The sequence below is a fragment of the Mauremys reevesii genome, linkage group 9 (genome assembly GCF_016161935.1).
Source record: "Mauremys reevesii isolate NIE-2019 linkage group 9, ASM1616193v1, whole genome shotgun sequence".
In the NCBI taxonomy this organism is placed as follows: Eukaryota; Metazoa; Chordata; order Testudines; family Geoemydidae; genus Mauremys; species Mauremys reevesii.
Genome location: NC_052631.1, coordinates 50,397,088 through 50,419,774, shown reverse-complemented (window position 1 = coordinate 50,419,774; position 22,687 = coordinate 50,397,088). Strand labels below are relative to the sequence as shown.

Here is a 22,687-nt window from a genome sequence, read left to right as displayed (position 1 = left end):
ATTGCACACCAAACCAATACATTTAACAGTAATAACGCTTAATTTGCACTCACAGAAAAACCACAAGCTAAACGTACTTGAGAGTTTGCATTTTAAAGGGTGTTTATTTTCAGTGCCAGCAAGAAGTCCCTGGTTATTTACATCAGCCTTATAGCGACAAGGGAAACAAAAATATTTTATACCTAACAATACACTTTCAAGTTTCTCCACTGTCTGTGTCCTCCATGACAGCTCTCACTATTTGGGAGAGAAAATGAGTTATCAGTACATCCTCACTCCAAGGAGTTTGTCAAACCCTGGGAGATTTCTAAAGTCAACCAGATCATCACACTGTTTATAGAATACTACTTAGTGTGTGTGCTCACCTTTCACAACTACAGAGATCATACTTCTAAGAATGCTGACTACAACATTTCCAACTAGCAGACACTGCATAAAGAATCATGGTCAACATTTCGGATTTGGATGCCTAAAAGTTAGGCAATGAATTCATATTTAGAAATCCAATTATCTTATTTTCAGAGACAGAGGATCCACAACTCCCACTGATATTGTATTAAGACAGGGGGTACTAATTGGTTGGATCACTTTAAATCAATATTTTTCTCCTTCCAGAACAAGTCAGAGATCCCATTCTTTAATTAAAAATATCACCTTCACCCACTCCACGCTACAGAGGGGCTGCAGACCTCAAGTGCTCCAGTCACCAAAACCAGGCTACGTAAGTTCTTACATCCATGGTAACAGAGAGTATTCTGTTTTCATCTGATGTCAATAATTTCAATGTTTTAAAAGTTTAAGTCATGCTGCAAGTGTATCCTTGCAAAGGCTGGTTGGCAGGGATGGTGAACAAGCATCAGGTTGCTTGCAAAGCCTACAATTCCACCACTCAACACCACCACCTTAGTTTTTATAACTAGTGCATTAGGGTGACCAGACAGCAAATATGAAAAATCGGGATGGAGGTGCGGGGTAATAGGAGCTTATATAAGAAAAAGACCCAAAATTCGGGACTGTACCTATAAAATCTGGACACCTGGTCACCCTATAGTGCACGCCCATCCCAGTTTGGGATTAATACCTATTTATTTATAGCTGAATGAAGTTTATCTGGGAGTTTGTTTGGCCCTTTAGAGGGGCCACATGGAAGTTAAAAGCTGCACTGTTAGAAAACTTTCAGCCCGTGTGCACGCAATGACCGTTTGAAACGTCGCACACCCGGGAGTTATTTTTGCTGCCTAATGCCAGCGGATGTTACACGTACCTAAAAGGCATCCAACAATGCTGGCAAAAGGTAGAACTTCTACATGGACTCTTTCAGAGCATGTGAACTTTTTGTTAGGAAGAGTTTGCCTCACTGTATTACCAACCCAGAACACGGTTCACTGGAAAAAGGACGCATTTTAGGTAAGTTTCATATCACTATTCTCCATGTGGGACATTTCTCCCTGAAAGTCCAGAGCTCTCATCTTACCATTACGTGTCTAGATGGGGGAGTGGCCTGCTACACGCCCTCTTCTCCAATGCTGTCAAGTGTCATTCAGGGTTACCTGGCCCTCTTGGCTAGGATTAAGGAAGGGGAAAGGGAAGTCACCCCCTGCGCGACCTCAGTTAATGGTTAACAGTTAACTTTTTAAAACCAATATTTACATCTCTAGTTACACCACAAGGGAGTTAAAAGTTATAAACCTCTCACATGACTGGCAAGAAAGTGCATCGTTTCCTTTGAGATGTAAGGCCTCACTATGCCTAAGCCATTCCTTTGTCAACTCGAGATCGGACTATTACAACATGTTCTGCACAGACTACACCTGCATACCATCCCAAAACTGCAGCCATTGCTAGACAAGGTAGCCTGCCTACAGAGCAGCTTTCCACATGCAGCATATTACAACTGTGCCATGCGAGCTTCATGGGCTACCCATTGACTTCTGGATAAAGTTGAAGGTGTTGATTACACCATGCCTACCCCCATATTGTCTGAGCTCCTCCCAGAAAGCTAAGGGTATGTCTACACTTGCAGAGTTTTTGCGCTGTAAGTTTCACCGGTGAAAGTAAAGCGCCAGTTTGTGTACTCACTTCATTCTTCAGGCATCAGAGAATGTTTACATTAGCAGCACTTCCATCGCTGATGAGAGCAGCGCTGTAGAGCAGCTATCCCACAGTGCAGCTCTCTCCAGTTTGACGATGGGTCTTGTGGGAAGAGGGGGGTGATCGCGTGGCATCCTGGGTCCCTGCACAGCCTCCTCTCCCCAAACACTGATAAGCTCCAGTAGCTCAGCATTGCTCCATGCAGGGGACCCTTTGCTCGTGCAGCAGACACTGTCACCTGGCCAGATAAGTGAGCACTTGCCATGAAAACAGGAAGGGAAGTTTCAAAGTTCTCGGAGCTTTACAGGGGGAGGGGTGGATATCTGTTTACCTGGCATCAGAGCAGCAGTGCTACTGGCCAGAGTGGTCACTTAGGCATTGTGGGATATCCTCTGGAGGCTAAAAGCGGTATAAAGAGGAAGAACGTGTCTTCACTTGCACATCACCGCTAAAGCATCACCAGTAAGAGCTGTATGCCTCTCGTGGAGGTGGTTTTCTTTTTGCAGTGAAACTTCTGAGTTTCATCGCGAAAAGTCATTAGCAAATGCAGATGCTCCCATGGTTTTTGCGCAAAAAAGGGACTTTTTCTGCTTTAAATGGCAAGTGTAGACATGCCCTAAGTAAGCATCTATATGTTCTGCAGACAATGCCTATGGATCCTGTATGCTCCTGTCGTGGAAAAACGACCACGCGTTGTGTTTGGATCAGAACAAGCCTGAGGCTTCCTTTATTGAATACAAGCGCGCAGGGGTGACAGCTATCGGAGCTGCCCCCCCTGATTCAAGGAACACACAAGCTTTTAAAGCTTAAAACCACAAACAAAATTACACATACTTTTGTCTTAATTACCTTATTTGGAATACATTGCAAAATCAATAGAGGTTAAAAGCAAAAAGAATAATCACATTTCCTTATCTGGCCTTTCCTGTTATTTAGTCTGGTTTTTTTGCGGTTTGACTTTTCTAACAGTACTATTGTGGCTATATATTTCTTAAGCTTGGCTACTGCAAATTGTTCCGCCCCCTTATGCCCCTTATACACAGAAAGCCATTTTTCTGTTTTGGGGACTTTCCATTCGGCCCCTTATACACAGAAACATACCTGGCCAATACTTTAGGCCTACTAGCTTGACCAGAGTTTTAAGTCCCCTTTAGATTTTTCTTCACACTCCGTAACAGTAAATGTGGAGCTTGCCAGATCATTCTGGCACTTTGGTTAAGTGCTGGAGGGGGCAAAAAGAAAATTAATTTTGGAGATGAAAACAGATGCAACATTGGCAAACTGTCTGTTTTCTTCTGCTTATAATGTGAAAAATCTGTCCCTATTTTGTTGAATTTAGTTACCTGTTTTCACAGTCTGCAAATCAGTCAACACATTCTGTTTTCCAAGTTATTTATGTACACATTAAGTTGATGTGATGCCAGCAGTGATCCCTGGGGTATGCCACTACACTCAGCACACTACTTCACTGGGCCAGCATCACAAACTTTTATTATTCCTTCAACAATATGACCATCTGCACAAGATGACTCAAATGCAAGAGTTCTGTTTTGAAATTCACATTGTGGTCTGATGGCAGAAAGGTTCCCAACTTCCCCCTGTGAATACAGACTGAGCAGATTGCATGGAGTTCTCTTTTACGCAAGAATATACAAGACTGAATTAAGATTTTCTGTATTAATGCTCTCCTTTATGACAAGCTACTCAAAAAAGTTAAATGTAAGATGAAGTTTAGCTCCAAAGGAGTATCAACTCACATGATCAAGGCTTCCCATTCAAAGAAGTTTTCTTCATTCATAGGCCCTATTTAAAAAAAAAATAAAAAAAAGATACATCATTGCTTTATGAACAACCGTCAATGCCACATACCCACATCACAAGTTCTATATAGCTCCTTACCTGCTACTATTCCTTCTGGTGGATTCAGGGTTAACTCTAAAATTCAGAATTAAAAGAAGATTGTTATTGATATAGTCGTTTCTTTATATTACTGAAAATTCAAAGAATAAGACATTTAATGTGTCAACTGGATTGCTGTAGCTCAGCATGCTAATTCCTGACAAGCAGTAACAGCCAATCATACATCAGGAAAAACTTGGGAATGTTCCAATTCCTCTTTCTGGTTGACTATTTTCCTCATCAGTTGAGCCTTCCAGAGAAGAAATACCAACACATCCAGCTCACAGAACTAAACCACTTCATAAACTAACACAATCACTGACTTTCTAGCCAACCTGGCTTTAAAACTTTTCCTGAAAGCCCAATACACAACAATTTGAACTTTAAGGGGAAAAACCACTGCTCCACACAAACACAGAAAACATACACCCTTTTTGAGGGTGGGATATTCTGAATCAGCACACAGAGCTACCAAAGTTCAATGAACAGGGAAAGACTTTACTCCTTCCTGCAGCTCCCATTGGCTGGGAATGGCAAACCACTGCCACTGGGAGCTGAGGGACTCCGTGCCTGTGAACGCTCCAGGTAAACAAAATGTCCAGACCTGCTTACCCTAATGGGCCAGGAGCCAAAGTTTGCCAACCCCTGAAATATAGGGTCAACTATGAAAGGGTCATACAGTTTTTGCTATTTTTACCTAACCATCTGGGGGGGGGTGGGGTCAGCTTATAAACGAACGGGCTAATATACAGTAATTTCTGATCAGAATAAAAACTTCATAGCGAGTGATCCTGATTTGAGTTGAAAAGCTTAGCAATACACTGAAACACAAGGTCTTTCGAATTATTTCAGCCCTGTGGTACACCTGGAAGACAAATTTACAAAAGAGGCTCTCTAGCCTGCCAGCTCTCTGTGTAAAAAACAATACAATGAAAGCCGTTAAGGTATAGGACTCAAAGGGGAAGAGTCAAGCCAAGGGGTTCAAAGAATTATTTCTCTCTGTCTTGCCAAGTACACTTCAATGTCAAACTTGTTAAAGGATATCACCAATGTATGGCATTATACATGGCCTGTGGAAGCTCTGAGCCTATCAACTCAACATCAGAATACTTTTGACATTTCCCACAATTACATGCATCCTTCTAGGTGGGATTTTCCACTTCTGAAAGGGAGAGCAGTGTTCAGATCTCAGTCTCTGTGCTGACAGAGCAGCGAATGAGACTTCTGTTGCTCAGTCAGGGCCTAGTTAGGAGTTAATAGCTATGAAAGAAGTTGTGAAGGATGCTCTGTATAGCACTCCTACCCCAAAGAAACCTATACCAACACAAGGTACTGGGGACAGGGAGGGTGAAATCCTATTGGACAAAATAAGGTATTTATGAAGATGCAGACTCAACCCTTCACCTCACCTGGCTAGGCTCTGTCCTTCCTCCTCTCTACAGAAATGGGTGTGCACCACATTAGGGCAGCAAGCACAAGGCAGCTGTGTGGAGTTAGGCCTACCTAGTCCTGAAGGAGGAAAGCTGCAGGATCTTGAACTCACATCATTCTGACAGCCATTTTCTGTTGATTATTTTTCGGGGAGGGGGTATCCCTCTTTTGCACTTCCAGGATTCTCTCTCATACTGCTAGAGTTTATACCATTTAAAGGCCATTTGGGAATCCCAGCTTTCAAATGCTATATAGCATTAATCTCTAGCAAATATCATATTGCCTCTATATAAATCCATGGTATGCCCATATCTTGAATACTGAGTGCAGATCTGGTCGCCCCATCTCAAAAAAATTGGAAAAGGTACAGAAAAGGGCAACAAATATGATTAGGGGTATACAACAGCTTCCATATGAGGAGAGATTAATAAGACTGGGACTTTTCAGCTTGGAAAAAAGATGACTAAGGGGGGATATGATAGAGGGCTATAAAATTATGACTGGCGTGTAGAAAGTAAATAAGGAAGTGCTATTTAATCCTTCTTATAATCAGGGGCGGCTCTAGGAATTTGGCCGCCCCAAGCACGGCGGCATGCCACAGGGGGCGCACTGCCGATACCCGTGGCTCCGGGGGACCTCTTGCAGATGTGCCTGCGGAGGGTGCGCTGGGAGGGCGGCAGGCGGCTCCGGCGGACCTTCCGCAGTCATGCCTGCGGGAGGTCCACCCGAGCTGCGGGACCAGCGAACCCTCCGCAGTTATGCCTGCGGGAGGTCCACCGGAGCCGTGGGACCAGCGAACCCTCCGCAGTCATGCCTGCGGGAGGTCCACCAGAGCCGCGGGACCAGCGAACCCTCCGCAGTCATGCCTGCGGGAGGTCCGCCGGAGCCGCCTGCCGGCAAAATGCTACCCCAAGCGCGAGCTTGGCGCGCTGGGGTCTGGAGCCGGTCCTGCTTATAATACAAGAACTAGGGGTCACCAAATGAAATTAATGGGCAGGAGGTTTAAAACAAACAAAAAGAACTATTTCTTCACACAACTAACTGTTAACCTATGGAACTCTTTGCCAGGGGATGTTGTGAAGGCCAAGACTATAACAGGGTTAAAAAAAGAACTAGTTAAGTTTATGGAAGATAGGTCCATCAATGGCTATTAGCCAGGATGGGCAGGGAGGGTGTCCCTAGCCTGGTTGCCAGAAGCTGGGAATGGCTGATAGGAGAAGGATCACTTGATGATTACCTGTGCTGTTAATTCCCTCTTAAGTACCTGGCATTTAATTAAAATAGTTAAATTTAGAAAACAAAAACAAAAATTAAATCGACTGTGTCAGCCAGGTTAACATGAGAAACTTAAAATATTGAGGTTTCTAAAAATGAAACCTACATCTATCTCTGAGTTGTGAAGAATATGTATTAAGATTAGAACAACCAACAAGAATGCACTTTTATGCAGAAATCCATGATTAAATTGAGTCTTCCTGACTAGTGATTTAAATCAATTTGATTTCAATCAAATCCACCCTGCTATTATAGCCTCCATTAGAGATGGAAGAAACATTCTCTGTCCTGAACTCACCCATGCTATTTATTACAGTTCCCTCTTGTGGTAAGTGAATCCATTATCACTACTTGGGTAAGCTTAAGTGTTTTATGATGCAATTTCCCACATTTTTTAACACGTTCTCCCCTTATTTAATGAGCAGCAGCAGCTAATCACAACCTGTCCAGTGCAATGCTGGATTCTTCTCTTTTTGCTCCAGATGGACTCTTTCCAATTTTAAGAACAGAGTGCAATAGTGTGCAAACTGAAATGAAGTTGGCTTATGTCCTGAAGCATAAAGGCTTATATCTCTTCTAATTGTTTTTTTTTTAAATCCTGTCTAATGTAACCGTAGATGTTCTCTGCCATATAAATGTCTAATTTTTTTCTTAATCCTAATAGGCCAGGGGTGGGCCTGAGGGCCACATTGGGGTTGCAAAACTGTATGGAGGGCCCGGTAGAGAAGGCCGTGCCTCCCCAAACAGCCTGACCTCTGCCCCTCTATCTGACCCCTCCCACTTCCCGCCCCAACTCCCCCCCTCAGAACCTCCGGACCCATCCAACCCCCCGCCCCGCTCCTTGTCCCCTGACCACCCCACCCCAACCGCCCCTGGGATCCCACCCCTATCTAACCCTTGTTCTCTGACTGCCCCAACCCCTGACAGGTCTCCTGGGACTCCCACGCCTATCCACACACCCCCGTTCCCTGTCCCCTGACCGCCCCCCTCCAGAACCTCCGCCCCATCCACCTGCCCGCACCATGGAACCCCCTGCCCCTCATCCAACCCTCTCCCTCTCCGCCTCCTTACCATGCTGCACAGAGCAGCATGTCTGGCAGCCGCGCCGCCTGGCCGGAGCCAGTCACACTGCAGCGCTGCCCTGCAGGAGCGTGCAGCCCCCGCTGCCCAGAGCGCTGCCCGTGCGGCGGCGTGGCTTCAGGGGAGTGGCAACAGCAGGGGAGGAGCCAGGGGCTAGCCTCCCCGGCCAGGAGCTCAAGGGCTGGGCAGGATGGTCCCACGGGCTGGATGTGGCCGTGGGCCGTAGTTTGCCCACCTCTGGACTAGGCCCTTGCCCTCAATTATATCTAGTGGTAATAAATTCCACAGATTAAACACCTCAATTTTTAAAAGGAAATACTTTGTTATATTAAACACGACTACTATGCAGTTCTGCGGTTCTAATGATATAAAAAAATCTCCATTTTACACATGTGGAAATTCAGACACAGGGGCGTAAAGAGCTGCCTAAGATTATATAGCACATTACTGGCAAAGCTGGGAATATGTCTACACTGGAAACGCTACAGCAGCAGTGCCATAGTGGCACTGAAGCGTACACACTACAGAGATGGAAAGGATTCCTCTACTGCTGTAATAAATCCACCTCTCCAAGAGCCAGTAGCTACATTCACACAAGAATTCCTACCGGTCTCTATGCCAAGGCTTAGGTCGGCTTAATTACATCGCATACGGCATGAGCAATGTAGTTAAGCCAACCTTAATTTGTAGCCTAGACCAGCCCGGGGAAGAGGATTCTAATCTACTAACTCTCACATGCTTCAACCAAAAAAACGTTTTCCCTCAAAAACGACATTCAACCAATTTCAGATTTAACACAGCACAAAATCCAGGACATTTAGGCCAGGTTTACACTACAAACTTACACCTGTATAACCAGGGCCGGCTCTACAGTTTTCGCCGCCCCAAGCAGCTCGCCGAATTGCCGCCACGGGCGGCGGGGGCAGTCCATGTGCCCTTAGGGTGGCAGGCGCGTTTCTGCAGTGGCAGCAATTTGGCGGCAGCTTCTATGTTTAGCTGAAGCGCCGTGGAAACGCGCCTGCTGCCCTAAGGGCACATGGACTGCCCCCGCAGCAGCAATTCGGCGCGCTGCTTGGGGGCAAAACAAGGGGGACTGCTGCCCCTTGCAGATTGCCGCCCCAAGCACCAGCTTGGAATGCTGGTGCCTGGAGCCGGCCCTGTGTATAACTATATTGCTCAGGGGTGTAAAAAATTCTCACGCCCCGCCCCTCAGCAACTGAGTTATACCAACCTCACCCATGGTGTAGATAGCACTGTCGACAGGAAGGCTTCTCTCATAGACATAGCTACTGTCTCTCACAGAGGTGGGTTAACCACACCAATGGGAGAAGCTCGCCTGTCAGCCTAGTAGCATCTTAACTTCCCGATGTTTCTGACTGTAGTGCCCAACCATGCAGCAAGCTGCAATTATTTGACTGGCACTAGCAGAATGGCCAGTCAGGAGTCTGAAGCACACAATGCCCATATGATTCAAGGGGGCAATGGCTGATGTCATTTTCCAAAGCGGTGAAAGACATGCACACAGGGCAAAAAAATTGTAACTGCTTAAACCAACGTGCAGAGAATGGAACAGGATCTCTGCTTCATTCAACAAACACTGTTAACGAGGCAGTGTTCATCAGAAAATGTGCATCTTTCCAGTGCACATACATGCAGCTTTACACAGAATATAGGTTTTAAAAAAATCCTACCTGCATACATAGGCAATTTGGAAACACTCTTATCTGCCAAATAAAAATAAATTTTCACCTGAAATCAAAAAGGAACATTGCCATACAAAACTTTGAACTCTATACCCCAGCCATTTTGCCAATAGAGCTCTTCAAAATATTGGTTCAAGAATTTATTTACATCATATAAAAATGGGGAAAGTTTGCTATTGTCTTTTACTTGCTCATTTAGAAATGACAACTAATTTTTTTACTTAAACTATTAAAAAAAATACACACACACACAGGCAGAGACCATTTCTGGAAAAATTTCAGCCCAACATATTAAAGTTCCTGAACATTACAAAAAACTGAAAACAAAGGATTATAATGCTCATGCAACCTTAAGTACAGATGTAAATAAAGCACCAGCTAGCCTATAACTGCACAATTCTAGCAGACAACTGTCTAAACTGGAAAAAGGAATGATTTAACTTCTTTTACAAGACCAGAGATGCTGGAAGGGAAGTTGCTACTTTACAAAAATCAGATTAAGGCCCCAATCCTACAAACACTTACACACACACTTCACTACCCTATGACATGAATGGGACCACTCACAGTAGTAAAGATAAGCATGCTGGTGTTTGACGTATCAAGGCCTTAATTTTTATGCCACAAAAATGCACTAACATAAGCAACTTCTCTAGATCTCAATAAAAAAAGGCAAGGGAATAAACCAAAATTAAAAATAAAATAAAAAAATCAAAGCAAGAATTTCAGAGATAGTACACTAGAAAAAAAACCAAGCCAAACACGTATTTGTCATAATTAGAAAAAAATTATTGGGAAGAGGGGAGAAATCAGATAAAAGGAAGTAGTGAGAAAATATATATATTCATAAAAAGCTTTCCCCAGCAGCAGAGCATCTTAACTTCAGTTTACACATTAGTTACCTAATAATCCATATCCAGTAAAAGCAGAATAGCACAGTAAGGGGATTAACTTTAAGATTATGAACAAACTTTTACAATATTTTTACTTTTGAAACCTATTTTGGGCTAAAGAAAAATACTAGAGGACAACTATAATTGGGTGTTCACTTGTACATCATTAGCATAAAACATCAGCAAAAGGCGTGAAGAGGATTTATGGTCTAGATTTACCTCTGCTTTTTGTAACAAAATCTTAATAAAGAAGAGGCTAGCTAGGAAAGTTATTGTCTGCATAAGCAGTTTACTTTGTTCAAATGTTAGAAGACAGATCAATTAATGGGCTACAAGGACGGACAATTACATGCCTCGGAGAAAAAACATGTCAAACTTACAGTTACCATTTTCCAAGAGACACTTAGAGTTTTGATAATAAACTACACCACTTAGAAAGTCGGGGAAGCTGGGGTACAGTGTGCCAAACTTTTCTGCTTGTGTCTTCATAGGTGAAATCATTGCACAGTAAATTAATTACTGTAGATTACATTAATTGTTCACAAGACTACATTCCATTATAGTATGGAAGCCTCTTCTCAAGGAAGACTCAGCATTGGAATAGCATATGTTGCAGGTCATGACTGAGATGTACTGGCAGAGCTGTGCAAACAATACACATAGAATGCTGTGATGTTATATGATTAAAATATGACCATTGTTGCTACCATTGTTATAGAAATACAGCAAATCTTAAACAAAGTACCGATATAATCATCTATGGAAAAGTTACAATTTGCTTAATATGGTTATCTTATTTGTATGCACATATTATTTTTGTATCTGAAGTTATGAATATTGACTATGTTCCTGTATTTCAAATGTGTTTGCTCCTGTGGTAAAACCCACAAGGCAGTTTACATCTAGTCTAGCCAGCACATTGTGAATGGAGCATTCAAGTGATGGCCCATCAACGAACACAATGGGCCATGGAAGAAGCCTAATGGGCTTTCCTGAGGACCTTCTATCTAGAGTATGTGTAATGGCTTCCCTGACCAATCAAAGCATGCAAGGTCATGTGACTAGACCATGTGGTACTAAATTTCATCTTGTGTGCTTGTATTTTTCCCACAAACTATGCCAAGGGCTTTCTTTGGGACAATGAATTTTCCCTCCAGATGGCAGAAGCAATAAAAGGCTCTGGAAACATCTCAATTTTGCCTCTTTCCTGCTCTGATCTCTGGACTATGGACTCATACTAATGGGAGCATTTTAACCAAGGTACTGAGGACCTTCCAATGATTTGAGAGCAACCAGAGATTTAGCCAGTTAGCAGTTTATGCCATCACTGCTTTAAACCTAATCCAAGAACTTTGCAATTATTGTACGTATTTGATTCCTTTAACCAATTTTAACTCTCGCCTTTCTTTCTTCTTATAAATAAACCGTTAGATGGTAGATACTAAAGCATTGGCTGTAAGTGTGTATTTGGGTGAGATCTGAAATATTCATTAACTTGATGGGTAGTATGTCCGATCATTTGGGATTGGTAGAACTTTTTATATGATGAACAAGATTTTCAGTAATCCTCATCATATTTGACTTGGCTGTCTGGGTGGAAGCCCAAGGCTGAGCTCCTTTAAGGGAACTGTATTTTGGCTTCTGGGTAACCAGTAGGGTATTATAGAAGTGTTTTGTTGCTATCTTGGTGGAGCTAAGTATTGAAATAACCACCAGTCTGGGGGACTGTCTGCACCATTCTTTGTAGTTTGCCCTAATTGAGCAATCGCAGCGTGGCTCCCCCGGGACCTTAGCCACCAATGCCTACCCCTATTATGCCCAACTCTTCTTAATGCTATTAAGCTCATATTTTCATGAACCATAGTTCAGTTAAAAGTTTCAGACAACAGAAGATCTATGTCTTTTTAAATTAGGAGAGCTACTTAAAAAGAGGAACATCTAAGCCAGGGGTCTCAAACATGCGGCCCGCGGGCCACATGCGGCCCGCGGAGCTCTTCCCTGCGGCCCGCGGAGCTCCCCAGGGCCGCCCAGAGGGGGGGGCAAAGGGGGCAATTTGCCCCGGGCCCCGCAGGGGCCCCCAAGAGAAAAGCGGAGGCTCCCGCCTCCGCCCCTCTCCTGGAGCCTCGGCGTATAGAGCGCCGAGTCTCCGTCCGAGCGCCTGAGCCCCGCCCCGATCCGAGCCGCGTGGAGAGGGGGCGGGGCTGGGAGCTCTGGGCTGAGCGCTGCGCTCGGCGTGGAGCTCACAGCCCCGCCTCACCACGGCTCTGAGCGGACGAAGCTCAGGCCTCGCCGAGACGCGCCGGGTAAGGGGAAGGGAGCCGCCAGGCCGGGGCCTGGGTGGGAAGCGGGACCCGCCGGGCCGGGCCGTGGGGAAGGGAAGCGAGACCCGCCGGGCCGGGGTGGGGAGGAGCGAGACCGCCGGGCCGGGCCGGGGTGGCGGGGAGGAAGCGAGACCCGCCGGGCCGGGCCGGGGGGTGGGGGAGGGACGCGAGACCCGCCGGGGCCGGGCCGGGGGGGGGGGGAAGGGACGCGAGCCCCGCCGGGCCGGGCCGGGGAGTGGGGGGGCAGCGAGACCCGCCGGGCCGGGCCGGGGGTGGGGAAGGGAAGCGAGACCCGCCGGGGCCGGGCCGGGGAAGGAAGCGAGACCCGCCGGGCCGGGAAGGGAAGCGACCCGCCGGGCCGGGCGAGGAAGCGGACCGGCCGGGTGGGGAAAAGAGGGACCTGCCGCCGCCGAAGCGCAGCCCGGTCTTCGGCGGTGGGGGGCCCCTTCTGTTCCGGGACCCGCCACCTAAGTGCCCCGCCGCCAAGCCACCAAACAGCTGTTGGTGGCGCTTAGCACTTTCCAGGAGGGAGGGGGGAGGAGCGGGGAGCCGCGCGCTTAGGGGAGGAGGTGGAGAAGAGACAGGGCAGGGGCGGGGCCTCATGGAAGGGGTGGATTGGGGGTGGGGCCAGGGGCAGCAAGGGGGCGTGGCAGTGATGCGGCCCTCGGGCCAATGCACTAGTCCTCATGCGGCCCTCGGGGTCATTTGAGTTTGAGACCCCTGATCTAAGCTCCCAACTGCAAGCAGGGACTAATCCAGAGCTGGGCAAAATATGGCCCACAGGCCACATCTGGCCCACGGGACTGTCCTGCCTGGCCTCTGAGCTCCCAGCCGGGGAGGCTAGCCCCCGGCCCCTCCGCTGCAGCCTCACCTCACTGCGCCACCGGACAGCTCAGCACCAGTGCACCCCCCACGGGGGGGGGGGGGAAGCAGGGAGGGAGGCTCACCCACAGCCCCAGGGGAGCAGGTGAGAGGTGCAGGCGGCAGGAGCGCTGCGAACACGGCCAGAGGACACAGGAGGAGTACCGGGCGGCCGCGCAGCCATCCGGAGAGAAGCGGCACTTTAAAGGGGAAACTGCCGCTACTCTCTGGCTGCGAGGCTGCCCTTGCTCCTCCTGAGTCCTCTGCCCACGTTCGCAGGGCCACATTCCAAAAGGGGCTGGGGGGGGGGAGGGTTTGGATAGGGGGTTGGGTCCTGGGAGGGGGTGGTCAGAGTCCCAGGAGGGGGGGTGGATGGGGTTCTCGGGGGGGCGGTTAGGGATGGGGACTCAGGAGGGGTGGTCAGAGGACAGGGAAGGGGGTTGGAGTCCTGAGGGGGTTAGGGGCAAGGAGTCCCAGGAGGGGGTGGTCAGGGGACAAGGAGGGGGGGGGTTGGATGGGGCAGGGGTTCTGAGAGGGGCAGTCAGGCGGTGGGAAGTGGGAGGCGGTGGATGGGGGGCGGGGACAGGCTGCTTGGGGAGGCACAGCCTTTCCTTACCCGGCCTCCCATACCGTTTCGCAACCCCCATGTGGCCCTCGGGCCAAAAAGTTTGCCCACTCCTGGACTAATCCTTCCCCTCCTCTCGCCCAAGATCAGAAGTGTATCTAATGCTTCGGAAGGGTGCAAGAGAACTTTGGTATGTAGGGCTGTCAATTTAACCACTGTCAGATGCATCAAAATCAGCAGCAGCACAGACTTCATCCTTGCCCATAAGTAGCAGACTGTAGAGATCAGAGTAGTTCACTCTTCATGCCCATACAATCCTCATCCTCACTGAGAGCCAACAAGGCCTGATAAGTGCCTGGTCATCATGCAGCTTTGGGACACGGATACCTGCGTACTATGAAAGGGACTACGGCCTGGTCTACACTAGGCGTTTAAACCGGTTTTAGGAGCGTAAAACCGATTTAACGCCACAACCGTCCACACTAGGAGGCACCTTATATCGATTTTAATGGCTCTTTAAACCGGTTTCTGTACTCCTCCCTAACGAGAGGAGTAACGCTAGTATCGGTATTAACATATCGGATTAGGGTTAGTGTGGACGCTGATCGACGGCATTGGCCTCCGGGAGCTATCCCACAGTGCACCAGTGACCGCTCTGGACCGCAATCTGAACTCGGATGCAGTGGTCAGGTAGACAGGAAAAGCCCCGCGAACTTTTGAATATTTCCTGTTTGCCCAGCGTGGAGCTCCGATCAGCACGGGTGGCGATGCAGTCCGAAATCAAAATAAAAAAAGAGCTCCAGCACGGACCATGCGGATGTGATCGCTGTAAGGGCAGGCAAATCCGTTCTATCAGCGCTCCATTACAGAAGATGAAATTCAGAATCCTTTTTTAAAAATCTCCAGACAGACGCCATAGCAGGGACTCAGCGCACTGCAGCGTGACAAGCGTAACGGAAAGCCAAAGAATCAAATGGACGCTCATGGACTGGAGGACTGAAGCTATCCCACAGTTCCTGCAGCCTCCGAAAAGTATTTGCATTCTTGGCTGAGCTCCAAATGCTTCTAGGGTCAAACACAGTGTCCGCGGTGGGTCAGGGCATAGCTTGGCAATCTACTCACCCCCCCAAAGAAGCGAAAGGGAAAACAATCCTCTGACTCTTTTACATGTCACCCTATCTTTACTGAATGCTGCAGATAGACGCGATGGTGCAGCACTCAACACCAACATCCTTGCTCCCCCCACGCTATGGCTGGCTGATGGTACAATACGACTGGTACCAGTCCTCATCATCAGCCTATTGGCACATGGGGCAGTGCAAAAGGACTGGTAACCATACCAACTTGCTTGGGACCGGTCGATCAAGGTCGCCTGGTCCTAATTTTTCCTGGTAGATGGTACAGTATGGCTGATAACCATCGTCGTCATAGCAACAGGGGGCTGAGCTCCATCAGCCCCCACCCTTCATGTGTAAAGAAAAGATTCAAGTGCCCCTGAACTAGCAGAGAGATGCTGGGCTCCTCTCCTACACACTCCTTACTGTCCTGTCTGGACTATCATAGCAGCTGGAGGCTGCCTTCCACTCATATCTCACTAACAAGTCACTGTGTCTATTCCTGCATTCTTTATTACTTCATCACACAAGTGGGGGGACAATGCTACGGTAGCCCAGGAAGGCTGAGGGAAGAACGGAATCAACAGGTGGGGTTGTTGCAGGAGCACCCAATGTGAATAGCATACAGCTCATAATTTCTGCAGGATCTGACACAGAGCAGCTGTGCTCTCTGGTTCTCTGTTACAGCGGTTATCTAGTACACTTGCCCATATTCTAGGCAGGACTGATTCTATTTTTAGATACCAAAAAGGAGGGATTGACTCAGGGAGTCATTCCCAATTTTGGCTTTTGCGCCCCTGGCTAAGAGCAGCCAGGGGCACTTATGACAGCAGCAAATGGAACAGTGCAAAAGGACTGGTAGCCATGCCCATCTTATTACCAATTTATGGTATGGTAGATGGTACAGTATGGCTGATAACCATCTCTGCTATCATGCAAAAGCAAAAGCATGCTGCTGTGTAGCGCTGCTGAATCGCCTCTGTCAGCGGCATCTAGTACACATACGGTGACAGTCACAAAAAGCAAAACAGGCTCCATGATTGCCATGCTATGGCATCTGCCAGGGCAATCCAGGGAAAAAAGCCGCGAAATGCTTGTCTGCCGTTGCTTTCCCAGAGGAAGGAGTGACTGACGACATTTACCCAGAACCACCCGCGACAATGATTATTGCCCCATCAGGCACTGGGATCTCAACCCGGAAATGCCAAGGGGCGGGGGAGGCTGCGGGAACTATGGGATAGCTACGGGATAGCTACCCACAGTGCAACGCTCCAGAAATCGACGCTATCCTCGGACCATGGACGCACACCACCGATTTAATGTGTTTAGTGTGGCCGCGCGCACTCGATTTTATAAAATGTTTTACAAAACCGGTTTATGCAAATTCGGAATAGTCCCGTAGTGTAGACGTACCCTGAGGCTATGGGCATTGCTACACTTGCGAGTCAGAGCGCATTAAAGCAGCCCCGGGCGCTCTAACTCACGCCGCGTCCACACTGGCAAGGCATGTAGAGCACTCTGACTCCGCGGCTAGAGCGCTCCCGGTACTTCACCTCAGTGAGTGAAATAACATTTGATGCGCTCCTGTTGGAGCGCCGCAGCGCCAGTGTGGACACCCCGGACTCTTAATGCGCTCTGATCGGCCTCCAGAAGTGTCCGACAATGCCTGTTCTAGCCGCTCTGGTCATCAGTTTGAACTCTACTGCCCTGCCCTCAGGTGACCAACCGTCAGACCCGCCCTTTAAATTCTTTGGGAATTTTGAAAATCCCCTTCCTGTTTGCTCAGCCAGGTGTGGAGTGCTCTCAGTGCATCTTTCCAGGTGACCATGCCTCCATGCACCAGGTGATCCCCAGTATGGAGCAACGGTGAGGCGCTGGACCTCATCAGTGTTTGTGGGGAGGAAGCTGTCCAGTCCCAGCTGAGCTCCAGCTGTAGGAATTACGATACCTTCAGGCAGATATCAAGGGACATGATGGAAAGGGGCCAGGGTTAAAGTGAAGGAGCTGTGGAATGCCGACCGCAAAGCCACAAGGCAAACAGCCACTCCAGTGCTGCCCCTGCTACCTGCAGTTTTTATAAAGAGCTGGACGCGATACTTGGGGGGTGACCCCACCTCCACTCCAAGTACCACCACGGACGCTTCAGAACCCAGTCCAACAAGGCAGGAGGAGGAGGAGGAGCAGCAAAGCAGGAGCGAGGGTGCTGAGGAGGAGGAAGACACCCCGACATCCCTAGATGCATGCAGCCAGGAACTGTTCTCAAGCCAGGAGGAAGGTAGCCAGTTGCGGAGGCTGGTGCGTGGGGAAGGACAAACACCAGAGGAGGTTCCCGGTAAGCGGCTTTTATTTTGGGAAGGAAGTTATTTGGTGCGGGCTCTTGGGGCAAGGAGGGTTAGGAAGGCATGCATGCCTAGATGCGGAATAGGGCACTGATGTGCTCTCTCACATCGCAGTAATCGGCCTCAGTGATCTCTTCAAAAGGTCTCATCCAAACTTGGGCAATGTGCTTGCACGGGTTTCATGGGAGAGCCACTGTGGTCCTTGTCCCAGTCAGATTAACATGTCCACACCACTGTGCCGTGTGGAGCGGGGGGACCATTGCTGCACACAGGCAAGCTGCATATGGGCCAGGGCAGGAGCTGCATTGTAGTAGAAGACCCTCCCTTGCTTCCCAGGTCACCCTCTGCAGCGAGATATCTTCCAGGATGTACTCCTGTGGAAAATGTGGGGACAGTGTTCAGTATAGGGGCCCCTGCAGCTGTTGGCTCTCCCCAAGGCACAGAAACCCAGAGGACAGTACAGCCATGAAAGAATCAGTCCCCCTTGACCCTGTGCTTACTCACCATTTTGGGGCTCCCGGGGGTTATGTGCAGTGGTGAGCTGCAGCCGGTTCGCACCGGTTCACATGAACCGGTTGTTAAATTTAGAAACCCTTTTAGAACCGGTTGTAAAGGGCTTTTAAATTTAACAAAGGTTCCAGCAGCGCCACGCCCCGCCCCTAGTCCCAGCTCACCTGGCTCCAGCTTTGTCTCCTCCTCTGAAGGCTCTCCCTCCAGGCTTCCCGCCAATCAGCTGTTAGCGCGGGAAGCCTGGGAGGGCTGAGAAGGAAGCAGCAGCAGCTTCCTGCAGGTAAGCTGGGTGGGGTTGGGGGAGATGCTGCGCATCCCCGGCCAGGCGGCGCAGCTCCAGGCCGGCCCCCGGTTAAGACCCCGGGCGGGCGGGCGGCGCTCGGACCCGGGCGGGCTGGCAGCGTTCGGGCGGGCGGCGCGGCTCGGTCCCCAGCCGGACGCCGACCCGGACTCTGGCCGGGCGGCTCGGCTCAGCTCCGGGCCCCGACTCTGGCCGGACGGGTGGCGCGGCTCCAGGCCGGACGCCGACCCGGACCCTGGCCCCGACTCTGGCCGGGTGGGCGGCGCAGCTCTGACCCCGGCCCCGACTCTGGGCAGCGCGGCTCCGCGCCAGCCCCCGGCTCTGACTCTGGCTGCGTGTCTCCGTGCCGGACCCCGCCTCCGGCCCGGCGGTGAGGCTCCGGGCCGGACCCAGACGCCGACCTGGACCCCGACTGCAGCCCAGCGCCTGTGGCTCCCAGCCCCGACTCTGGGTGGCACAGCTCCCATCTCCAAGCAGCAGGGTAAGGGGGACAGGGAGCAGGGAGAGGGTGTTGGATAGAGGGCGGGGGTGGATTAGGGTCGGGACTGGGGTGGTCAGAGGGCAGGGAACAGGGGAATTGAATGGGGGCAAGTGTCCTGGGGGGCAGGGTGGGAGGCAGTCAGGGGCAGGGGTTCCAGGGGCAGTCGGGAAAGAGAGAAGGGGTGGTAGGATGGGGCGGGGGTCCCGGGGTGCTATCAGGAATAAGAGGAGTGGCAGGGGGCAGTTAAGGGACAGGGAAGGGGGTGGATAGGGCAGGAGTCCCCGGGGGGGGGCACCCTCGTGGGGTGAGGAGGAGGGAACCGGTTGTTAATATTTTGGCAGCTCATCACTGGTTATGTGCGCTCGCTTTTGGATAGGCAAATTATGCTATTGCGTAGACTGTGCTTGCTCTCCTTAAGTACGGGGGAATCATTGCTCTGTCTGGTGTGAACAATGCTGCCTCTGTTAAGTGTTGCATTTTGCCCCTACAGATGCAACCTTGAGAGCTCAGCCGTCTGTGTTATCGCTGGCCGAGAGGCTGCAAAGAATCAGGAAGAGGCCATGTAGAAGCAAAGAGGACATGCCGCATGAAGTCATGCAGCAGTCCCTTAATGAAAATCAAAAAGTGCAGGAGTGGCGGGAGAGTGAAAGGAGGGTCCGCCAGCAGAATGCAGATCGCTGGCACCAAAGCATGGAGCGGCTGATAAGCATCATGGAGTGCCAAGCGGACTCAATCCCCACGCTCATAGCCATGCAGGTGGAGCACTACCACACCGGCCCCCCCCCCCCCCCGCAGCCCTTGTCCCAAAACTCTTTCCCTTGTGCCCCCGTGTCATCTCCAAGCCACTTTACCCAATATCCAGGTTCATATCACCACCAGCTGCCTCCAACACCTGTAGCTTCACCACCCAGCCCTGAAAACTGTGACTCTTACCCACTCTACTCAAGCCCCATCACCATGCAGTATAGCTATCCTGAAGTGCTGCACTCATTGCACAGCACTCCAGACAGGAAGGCCGAGTATGATAACAGGACTTTCGCAACTTTGTGATTGTACCATTCCCCACCCCACCTCCTTCCCCTTTCTGTTTCCCAAGCAGTTGTGTTTCTTTTCAATAAATGGATTTTTTGGCTTTGAAAAGATTCTTTATTATTGCATAAAGTAAAAGATACCCTAGCCCAGGAAAGCAACAGGCACTGCAAGTCAGTGTATCATACGTAGAAAACACAGATTACTACACATATTGGAACTATTGCACTTCACTCCCATGCAGGGCACCAAACATTACTGGTGGTTTTCAGCCTCAAATTGCTCCCTCAAGGCATCCCTAATCCTTGCAGCCCCACGCTGGGCACCTCTAATAGCCCTGCTCTCTGGCTGTTCAAATTCAGCCTCCAGGTGTTGAACCTCCAAGTTCTATGCCTGAGTGAATCCTTCATCCTTCCCTTCACAAATGTTATGGAGGGTGCAGCACGCGGATATAACTGCAGGGATGCTGTTATCGGCCAAGTCCAGCTTCCCATACAGAGAGCGCCAGCGGCCCTTTAAACGGCCAAAAGCACACTCCACAGTCATTCTGCACTTGCTCAGCCTGTTGTTGAACCTCTCCTTGCTGCTGTCAAGGCTCTCTGTGTAGGGTTTCATGAGCCACAGCATTAAAGGGTAAGCGGGGTCTCCAAGGATCACAATAGGCATTTGACTTCCCCTACAGTGATCTTCTGGTCTGGGAAAAAAGTCCCGGGTTGCAGGTTCCTGACAGTGTTCCAAAAGATGCATGCGTCATGCACCTTTCCGGGCCGCCTGCGTTAATGTCAATGAAACGCCCACGGTAATCCACAAGCACCTGGAGAACCATAGAGAAATACCCCTTCTGATTAACGTACATGGAGGCTAGGTGGGCTGGTGCCAGAATTGTAATGTGTTCCATCTATTGCCCCGTCGCAATTAAGGAAACCCATTTGTGCAAAGCCAGCCATGATGTCATGCACGTTACCCAGAGTCACAGTTCTTTTGAGCCAGATGTGATTAATTGCCCTGCAAACTTGCAACAACATGATTCTAACAGTCGACTTCCCCACTCCAAACTAGTTAGTGACCGAGTCTGGAGTTGCCAGCTTCCAGATTGCAATAGCCACCCACTTCTCCACCATCAGGGCAGCTCTCAATCTCGTGTCCTTGCGCCGCAGGATGAGGGCGAGCTCCTCACACAGTCCCATGAAAGCCGCTTTTCTCATGCAAAAGTTCTGCAGCCACTGCTCGTCATCCCAGACTTGCATGACGATGTGATCCCACCACTCAGTGCTTGTTTCCCAAGCCCAAAAGCACCATTCCACGGTGGTGAGCATGTCCATGAATGCCACAAGCTATCTCGTGTCATATGCATTACTCGAGTCGACATCGTTATCGGAGTCCTCGCTGTCACTTTGAATCTTAAGGAATAACTCAGCTACCAAACGTGATGTGCTGGTGAGACTTGCCAGCATATTCCTCAACAGTTCAGGCTCCATTCCCGCAGACCGAAAGGGAAGATAGTGCGCACAGTACAAAGAACGTTGAAAGATGGCGCCAATTGTGGACGGAAGCAGAGGGATTGCCAGGATGCAAACTGATGCATCCCGGGGCATTGGGACAGGACCCAGAACACCCCGCATCCCCTGTCCCCTTCCCACAAGCCACAGTGCCAGAATGGGAAGATTTCAGAGTAGCAGCCATGTTAGTCTGTATCCGCAAAAAGAACAGGAGTACTTGTGGCACCTTAGAGACTAACAAATTTATTACAGCATAAGCTTTTGTGGGCTACAGCTCACTTCTTCAGAATGGGAAGAGGTGCTCTGTGGGACAGCTGCCCACAATGCACCGCTCCCAATGCTGCTGCAAGTGCCACAAATGTGGACACGCCAGTGTGCTTCCAGCTATCAGTGTGGACAGACTGCAGCACTCTCCCTACTGCACTCTAGGAAGGCTGGTTTAACTCAAAGTGCTCTGCATTTGCAAGTCTAGCCATGCCCTAGGTCTGCACTACAGCAGCCACAGCACTAAACCGACAAGAGAAAGCTCTCCCCTCAGCTTAATAACTCCTGCCTCCAAAGGAGGCAGTATCTAAATTAGCAGGGGAACTTCTCTCACCAGCACTGCGCTGTCCATCCTGGCACTTAGGTTTACTTTGACCTCATTTCCCCACCGTCTTTCCTCCCTCACCTAGGGTGACCAGACAGCAAGTGTGAAAAAACAGGACAGGGGGTGGGGGGTAATAGGCGCCTATAGAAGAAAATGCCCGGACATCGGGACTGCCCTAGAAAATAGGGACAGCTGGTCACCCTACCCCCGCCGCAGCTTCGCCGGGGCCCTTGGCACCCCCGGTCTCCCCGCTGGCAGGGAAGGGGCCGCTCCTCGGCCGCGGGCCGCCCGGCTCCGCCCAGGGGCCTCGCCTTGCCCCGCTTCCACAGAGGCCCCGTGGGCCGGGCGAGACCTTCCCCAGCCCCGGCCCAGCCGCAGGGGCCGTGCCCGGAGCCCCTGCCCCGCGCAGGCCCGGGCCGCAGCCCGGCGCCCCGGTGCGATGCCGGGCCCGCCCGCCGGCCGCCGCTGGGTCCCCGCGGGAGGGGAGGCCCGGCCCGGCCCGGCCCGGCCGCTCACTCACGCTTGTACTCGGCCATCAGCCGCTTGAGCGCCGTGCCCGCCATGCGCCGCAGCCGCGAGGAGCCGGAGCGCGTCCCGCCGCCAGCAGCTTCCGGGGCAGCAGCGCACCATAGAGAGCCGGGCGGCGCGGCTAGAAGGGCCGCCCAGGCCCAGCGCGCAGCTCCCTCCCGCTGGCGCTGCGGGGTC

At 50.3% G+C, this 22,687-nt stretch overlaps 1 protein-coding gene and 1 long non-coding RNA gene across 5 annotated transcripts in view; both read right to left on the bottom strand.

Annotated features, from left to right (window-relative positions):
• Positions 1 to 22,687, bottom strand: part of UBE2G2 (ubiquitin conjugating enzyme E2 G2) — a 41,905-nt gene extending 19,218 nt beyond the window's left edge. Inside the window, exons 1-4 of one of the 4 annotated variants that reach the window (XM_039488990.1) lie at positions 10,753 to 10,876; positions 9,468 to 9,500; positions 3,991 to 4,026; positions 3,849 to 3,894 (exon numbers count right to left, since the gene is read on the bottom strand). In XM_039488990.1, coding sequence (XP_039344924.1) covers positions 3,849 to 3,894; positions 3,991 to 4,026; positions 9,468 to 9,500; positions 10,753 to 10,873 — 236 coding nt within the window. In that variant the 5' untranslated portion in view covers positions 10,874 to 10,876. Of the gene's footprint in view, positions 1 to 654; positions 680 to 3,848; positions 3,895 to 3,990; positions 4,027 to 9,467; positions 9,501 to 10,752; positions 10,877 to 22,502 lie in introns of those variants that run through there. The other 3 variants (XM_039488992.1, XM_039488993.1, XM_039488994.1) reach the window with 3 other exon arrangements.
• Positions 182 to 2,323, bottom strand: LOC120372164. The gene is made up of 3 exons (XR_005584748.1): positions 2,080 to 2,323; positions 1,475 to 1,563; positions 182 to 237 (listed from the first exon to the last, which is right to left on the bottom strand). It is a non-coding gene; the product is annotated as an uncharacterized LOC120372164 (long non-coding RNA).